Source organism: Macadamia integrifolia, chromosome 4 (genome assembly GCF_013358625.1).
Source record: "Macadamia integrifolia cultivar HAES 741 chromosome 4, SCU_Mint_v3, whole genome shotgun sequence".
Classification (NCBI taxonomy): domain Eukaryota; kingdom Viridiplantae; phylum Streptophyta; class Magnoliopsida; order Proteales; family Proteaceae; genus Macadamia; species Macadamia integrifolia.
The window spans coordinates 32,629,959-32,638,208 of record NC_056560.1 but is presented as its reverse complement, the minus strand read 5'-3'; the positions used below and the strand labels follow the sequence as shown (position 1 = coordinate 32,638,208).

Genomic DNA, 8,250 nt, shown 5'->3' with positions numbered 1-8,250 from the left:
TCCTTAAAGAGAGAGAGGCTAAATTACACACAGGCAAGTCTTTATAAAGGTTGGATATCAATTTCTAGGCTAGTGTAGGAAGACAGAGCAGTACTGTACAGAGCGTTTTTCTGCGAGGTCAACGAGAATTTTTATGTACCATCTTACGTCTTACCTGTTTCATGGCACAGCTTGAAATCCTCAGCTTGGAATTGGTGGACCATTAATCAAGATCAGTAGACTTGGTGGATCTGAGACTGACATTTACAGTTCACTCAATGCATACTTGTACATATTAATATACAATTTGCAACAACATTTACATTGCTCCTGCTAACTAAGGACCAAATTCAAGAAATGGTTCTGGACTGATGATGTTCATATGCTTGTGCCACAATTGAAGTTGGTTAAAATAGATGCAATCACTCACCTGGTCAATTAAACATTCATGGTGGTAGTACTTACTCTACCCTTCAGAGTGTTCTAAAAAGATTAGATCTGTCTATGCTCTATCACTGTGCGTTTCATTTTCTTCGGTCGCTTGTTCAAATCAATATCAATTGGGCCACGTCTTCCCATTGACGGTGTCAGCTTTCTTTTCAGGTCTTCAGCTCCAATCATGTAACCATTTGCAGCTGATGGTACAGTAAAGTCAGCTGGATTCCTGTTGAGAGTGCAAATCTGAAACCCACTTATTGTTTCCACAGGTGAGACTGTTTCATCTTTTCTATTGACCTTCAGTTCAACATGTTTGGTTGAACCTCCTGCTGTCTGAGGTTGTTCAGGAAATTGTCTGGAATCTGAAGCAGGCAGAAGCAGAAACCCTTTCTGCGGATTGTGGATCATGTATTCTTGATTTTCACTTGTACAACCATTTCTGCTGGCAAATGTGTGAAATTTGGGGCCTCGAGTTCGTGCAGGTGAGTAGGATATTTTCTCGTCTCCTCTCTCTTGATAGTTTAAGGCACCAGGAAATGCTTTACCCAACAAACCATTTGTAAACACATTGGCCCTTTCAAAACTAACATCCTTCTGTACAAGAGAATCAACAGATTTGGGAATAGAAACTGGAGGAAAATGTTCACAGGATTTGCCTAGATGGTGACTTCTACTATGGTAATCACATGAAGATAAGTTCACAAAGTCCCTGTTGGTCTTTGATACACTAGCCTCTGGCCCTGATGATTTATTGATAATCAGATCATGGGCAAATTGAGTATCTTTAAGGAACCTCTCTCGATTATTACTCATATTTACAGGAGTACTAGAGCACACCCCTGCATGCATGAGTCTGAGTAAATGCATAGCTGATAATGTCTCATCATTGTATAAATCTAATGACCCTCTCAATTTTGGATGATAGACATTTTCCTCATCTGGGCCAGCAAACAGATATTCTGAATACGCCCCCTTATCTGTCTCCATCTCAGAACTTCCTTTTTTCTTTTGAAGAAAGGTAGCTTTTAGATTCAAAGGTTTCTGTGTATGATCACAGTTCACATTTCCCTTAGGCAATGGATCAGGAGAATGAGGAAGCCTATTTGAAATACTCACTCCAGTAACGAACTTCTGCGGGCAGTTTGATTCAAAAGGGATTCGATATGGCACTGTGGACCAAACGGATTGGGATTCCACAATGGAACTTTGTTGCAAAATTGGTTGAGAAGTATGATATGCGCCTAAGGACTGAACAGACGAACCCAAGACTCTGTGCCCCTCCATATCTCTATCCCAATCACAATTTTCAGTGCCACAGCTTCTTCTTGAACCAATGACAGGATATGGGACCTGACCTGGCAGATTTCCTTGGCGCTCCGGAAATCCTTTAAATCCATTAGTAGAGACCTGAGCTTGTTTCAGTTGACTTCCACTGGAATTGATGCTGTAGTATTCTCCATCAACAGTAGGAAGGCAAACATCTGATTTTTGTTTGGTGGGTCCTCCACTTGGATCTGAACCAATGCCATTTTTTGCATTTCTGGACAGGGAAGTTTGCAAGTTAGACCTCTCGTGTGGAAATCTCAACATCTCATTCCTAAGTGCTTCAGTGCAATCCATTAGCCCAGTATCCTTATCTTTCTCAGTTGTCTCTGACAAGCAGTACCTGTTCTCTGTAGCATCTTTGGCATAATCAAGATGCCTCTCATACTGGTTTCTGGCCATGAGTTCTACAATTTCCATGGGTATATCATCTGAAGCTTCCCGTTCACACATCTTATTGCCCACTTGATCACATTGATCCAATGAAAGTTTAGATGGCTCTTTAACATCAACAGAATTCTCATAATTGCATGCATTAGAGGAATCCTGAAATATGAAAAAAATATATTTTCTGTAGATACGTGCTATAGCAGTTGAGTAAGTTTATTCTACAAGTACTTAAAAAAAGCACTGAGAAAAAGAGAAGAGAAAGAAGAAAGAAATTTATATAAATAAGCTCACATAAAAACGCATATATTTGCATTGCTATTTAAAATAAAAATTCTCATCAACAGGTACAATTAGGGGATATAAATTATCGATATCAAAAAAACCAGCCATAAATTTAATTAGCAATTTCACCTCACAAAGTGCATAACTCAATTAATACAGCAGGAGTATAATAATCCGATTACTGCGTATGCAGATAATCAAATTGAGTCATCAAATTTTCTGGCTGAGCTCACACCAATGCTTCAGGGGTAATTCTTGCAAAGACAGCATTTAAACCGCTTTTTCTATAGGACAGGGTTCTCAATAAACCAAAGATTTGGTATCAATATGAAAGATGCATTCCCGGGAGAGAAAAATCTATCCTATGCCCACGGAAAGCAAAATCTATCCTCAGTCAATATATATGGGTTTTATCTTGCTTTGAATTCAATGAAGCCATTCATACATCAAGGGCAATTAACCAACCAGAATCAGATAACTTCCTGAATCTATGAGAAATGTAGAAGAAAGATCATTTTTCTCTATCTAATGTTCCTGATTCTTTTCTGGAGTCTGTATAGGAAGATGAACTCCACTGTACTCTTAATTGTACTTGTTCTTCTAATTTATAAAGAAAATACATTACTCCCGCACCCCCACCCCCCCCAAAAAAAAAAAAAGGAAAAGGAAAACTAAACAAGAATGCAGTAACAAAGTATAAGCCGAAACACAAGAAGCACAAACAAGAACTAATTTCTTAGCCATTTACCCATAGAAAAGGCAACTGCTTTCTTCTCATACAATGTGAGAATGATTCATTGAAAATGCGAATGGGGATGCTTCAATTTGAACATAAATGTGTCAATTATTTCTAGACCACATAGAAGCAGAAAGACTGTACCTTAGGCTGGCAAGCAAGAGGAGAACTAACACTTTCAGATCCAACGATGGTAACCCTACATTCAATTTCTTGAGGCAATTTCTTTTGAATCTTATTCAGAGTAGCCTTTTTATGGGTCTGCATATGGTGTTTAAGACCACCATGTACACCTTTTCCAGTAAATGGAACTCGAACAGAATTCAAACTATCAGATGGAGCAACCTTGTGCTTCCTGTCCTGGTATCTCTTTATAATCAGATCTTTGTGTGACATGCCTTCTTGCCAAGGCATTATGGAGGACTTTTCACCTTCAACTTGATGAGGCAGCTTATTTTTCTTCTTACCAAGAGAAATATTTTTTCCTTTTTGTTGTGCAGCCACATAAATTTGGGAACCCGGACTTTGATCTGTCCTTGCAACTGAATCTTTAAAAAATTTAATGGGAATATGTTCAGACCCCACGCACTTGATTTCTGCATCTTTCCTAATCTCAAGTTGATCAGAAAGACCATCCTGATGATTTGCCAAGGAAGACGAACTATCTTCAACCGGAGACATCTCCTTTTTCTCCCTATCCAGGATCAATTTTTTATCATTTCTATGTTTTCCCAAGAATTTTTTGGAAGCAAAATGTAAATTTGTCAGGAAAGACGCATTTCCTGTTAGTTCACCATTAGCATTTATAGCATCCATGCTTTTGATTGCAGAATCTTCCTTAAAGATTTTAATGTTTTCAGTTGCTCCTCTTTGCCAACTCATTCTGGAAGATCCCTGATCTTGATCTCGTGGCAGCTTGCATTTCTTTTTCTTACCCAGCATACCCTCTTTATCAGTTCCTTGGAAAGCCGCTTGATTGTTGGTAATAGGATATAAACTTGTCCCAGGGGATGCTTCTGGTGTTGCTTTTGATTGAGAACCTTCTGCCTTCATGTGATCAGTTTTTGTATCCCTTTCAGTGTAGTCAAGCTCATTGGATGTTGCTAGCATCTCTCTTCTTATTATATCAGTCAGTGACCGCAACTTTCTTGGTTTGCTCCCATGGGAAGTGTCACCTGAATTACCCAGCCAACTTGTATGATGTTGATCTTGAACGTCTTCTTCAGCTAAATTCTCATCTTCTGAAGAACTATCAACTGATACCAGGTAACGAATTTTTCTTGTTTGACCCATGACAGCATTTAAAGCCTCCTTATCTACCTCAGATATCACAGAAGATGTCACACCATCTCTGTGTCCTTCATTGACATGTGATAAATTGTTCCTGCTAAACACTGGCATTTCTTTGTGAAAGATTTCCTTGGAACTGTTGATCAAGTCATCACTTTTTGATTTGAGAGCTTCAGTTTCCTTATAAGAGATTTCATTGGAACTCGTAACCAAGTCATAGCCCTTCAATTTAGATGGAATATTAATGGCAGTTCCACTGGAAGATATATCACATCCCTTCTTGCCAATTGGAAAATCGGGGCTAAACGTGCTTCCTTTGATAAAGTTTACTCCTGCATGGCAGGTATCAACTTTTTTCGGACTGGTTGACCTACAAATTTCCAGGTTCATGTTCTCTCTTGCCACAGTATCAGTCAATTTATGAGGATCTGCAGGAAACAAAAGGATGAGCAATACAATTAAACTTCCTAACATCATGGTGAGGTTGGGTAAAGGCATACCTTCCGTGATTGTATCCACCACTTCAGCTCCCTTCTCTTTCTTGTTCCCAAATAATGCTGGCCAATTTTTATCATTATTCACTTGAAGAGAAACTTCTAAGCTGGATTTCCTTGCATCAACTATGTTGACTTCTGATGATTCTTGAAAGCCAGAATGCAACTTCTGTGCATCACCACAAGACAAAGTGGAAGGGATCCCAGGTGAAGTACTAGTTTTAGTTTTGCACACTCTATTGCAACAATTTTTAACCACTCCAGTTTCAATTGGAGTATCTTTGGCATCAGTCTTTCTCAGACAGTTTTGGCACTTCCACCATCTGAATTTAGGAACATGTAGAGGAGGAAGCATTTGTTCTTCCAATTTGTTAAGGTCACCAACAGTAGGAAATGGCCAACAAATCTTCGGGTCTTTTCTACGAACCTCAGCAACATATCCGCTGTATATACCAATTGAGCTTTTTAGAGTGAGAGAGAGCATAAGACATCTCACAGGAGCAACCTACCAGGAACAAAGGCTAAAAAGCCCAACAGTGGAACTACACTAGGACAACACCCAACATGTTTAGAATCCCTCATGACACCGACTTTTTCCAACTCATTAGCCAAAGCCAAGGTAATGCTGCATCAAGCTCTCCAATGGAAATAGATGTTCAAAGAGGACCAAAGAGATCAACTTCAAACTAACAAAGAATGAGAGCAGTAAAGGATGAAGGGCGCTTAAAAGCCAAAAGGTAAGGATTTAGATTGACTGGTTGATGTTTCATTATTAAAGGACAAGATGAGAGACTATAAAGCACCAACACAAAATAGATCTTCAAGAAGAAAAAAATGTGAAACTACAAAATGTTCTCTCATCAAAGTGCACTTATGGAGGTTTTTCCATAAGATTATCAACATGAATATAGAAAATTTGAGTCCTTTATCATGGAGTTCTTGTCTGCAATGCTTAGAATGAGTCCATACACCTTTCCCAGAACATGTATAATAACTTGAAAATTAGAAAATATTGAGTAATTAATCATAAGAAAGAATAACTTAACTCCACTGTATCATACAAGTGACATATACAGTGTTTTCTTCCCGCTTACATTAAAAATGAAAAGAGTTATGAAAAAAATAAAAAAAGACATAAGATATTTATCAAATTACTGCTTCATCAATCCCAAAATGAGACATATGAAATGACAAAAGACCTAGTAGAAGCAACTAGATTGAAGCATCCAATATTTCATGATGACGATATAAACACATGCAATAACTAGAGGTTTGCTTTATCAGGAAAAGAAAAATACTGAACAGCCAAGAAAAAGTATTTACTGTAAAGTGGCAATCAAATAATATAGTTTGGGGATTACCGGATTGAAAAATGCCTACATTCATCTGCCTTGTAATTTTCAGCAGCATTGTCTACATGACTTGGTCGAGATTCAATTAGTGGGACACCAAACTTGGCAGCAGGAGTTAAATCACTTGTTTTACAGTCGCCCTCCCCCACGACAACATTCTCTTCCATGTTGCAAAACCAAACCAATAGCACTGCATCCCACAATTCATTCCCTCTTAGATTCAAAAATTAAGATGTAACAGCATGAACTTTTCATTCTAAACACCTAAAAACCCCAAGGTATAGAACAAAACAAAAGATGCCTGTGGAAGGTTGAAACAAAGACCTAACAGGAGAGAACATGAGATGTAAATATGAAATTTTGTTATCTATTACATGATCAAGCACACAGCTAAAACACTTCTAGGAGTAGGAAATTGCACCATAAACTAGAGTACTTCCTAAGGCTCTATTAGCAGAAGACGACAGATCACTGTTCCTTGTTAAAAGATAACATAAAATATAGGAGAAAGTTTTCCTTCACCCATAGAGGACGGTCCATTCCCGTCCTAGGGTTCACAAACCCCTCTAGGGTTTTAGTATTTTCCCCAAAATAGCTTCGGAAACACCCTTCCATACCCCCAGCACCACGATGAATTGATTCCCATTCACTGTGTCCTTAATATCTAAGGTTTAGTAGAACAACTTCCTTAAGTAGCAAATTACATCATAAAATAACGTTCCTTAAGAGAAGAACAAAAACATCTAAGAATTTTACCAGCTAATGTGACATCTTCCAACAATAGAAAAGAGATTTCAAGAACAGAAGGATTCATCATACAATACTGGAACTAACTCCAACTCCACTTCCGTAACGTCTGATCGCAAACTTAAAATCATAAAAATAAATAAATAAATAAATAATGAAAACAGATTTAAAGGTGGTCGATCCGCATATGAATTTGCAACTTCAAAACAGTAAACCCCACAATCACTAAACCACGAAATACTTCAGATGGGTATTAGAAACGCTTGTAAACCCTTACCCACAATAAGAAGACCGAAGCGGTAGATACCCAGATGATATCCAAAGAAGCCCAAAAACCGAAGGAGAAATGGAGCTGATCAGCTCGACCACAGCTTCAACCGATCATCATCATACTATGGATGGATCGTAGCTACTCGACAAGAAGATCAAAGAAGACTTTAGAGAGAAGAACCAGCAATCAAACGAAACGACATCACTCACATGCGCTCGAAGAGGACTCGGGAACGGCGTGGGTGCCCACGAAAATATATATCAAGAGTGAGAGTGCCACCCGATGAAGCTGTAAAGACCCATTTTGGGAGAAAATTCGGAGCTTCTTGAGCAGAATTACAGTGCGAAATCGGCCAAAACCCTATTTCTTCTAGGGTTTTTAAGCGCTTCTCGATGCTCGCACACTATAGTGAGAGAAAGTGAGAAGAGGAGCGTCTCTATCTTCCTTTTTTTATAATTTTTTTTATTTTCTATTTGTGAAAGGAAGGTTTTAAAATCCCCGCCCATCTATTTCATCGTGTCATCGTATTATGTAACGTAAGGAGTAACGAGCGCGTGTGCGTGTGCGTGTGCGTGTGCGTGTGTCAGCAAGTGTATGAGAGAGAAGGAGAGAGGGCGGGAGGGGGCCTGGGAGACAAATGGGAAGGCTCAAAATGTCTCTTGTTTCCGGTGATGCCTCGTCACCTACTTTATATGGAACCCTAAAATGAGTGGTCATGAACGAATGAGACGGAGAAACCCTAATCGTAGTATGTCAGCTCTCGTCCGTCTTGTCCTAACCCTAACCCTAACCCTAACCCTAACCCTAACCTAGCAAGTGAAAAAATGTCACATGCTAATGTAGAGTAGATGTATGAAAGAAAGTGGTAAATAAGGCAATTCTAACTGTTTTTACAACAGCAATTTTAACTGTTTTACCAGTCACGGTAAATAGTACTATGGGATTTTT

The 8,250-nt window shown here is 38.8% G+C and overlaps 1 protein-coding gene across 1 annotated transcript; it reads right to left on the bottom strand.

Annotated features, from left to right (window-relative positions):
- Nucleotides 1–225: 225 nt before the first annotated feature.
- Nucleotides 226–7,773, bottom strand: LOC122077460. Its single transcript, XM_042643409.1, has 5 exons — nucleotides 7,309–7,773; nucleotides 6,294–6,474; nucleotides 4,939–5,375; nucleotides 3,293–4,866; nucleotides 226–2,286 (listed from the first exon to the last, which is right to left on the bottom strand). The coding sequence occupies exons 2-5, from the start codon at nucleotides 6,449–6,451 to the stop codon at nucleotides 472–474; spliced, it is 3,984 nt and encodes a 1,327-aa protein (XP_042499343.1). The 5' UTR covers nucleotides 6,452–6,474; nucleotides 7,309–7,773; the 3' UTR covers nucleotides 226–471.
- Between the last annotated feature and the right edge of the window lie 477 nt (nucleotides 7,774–8,250).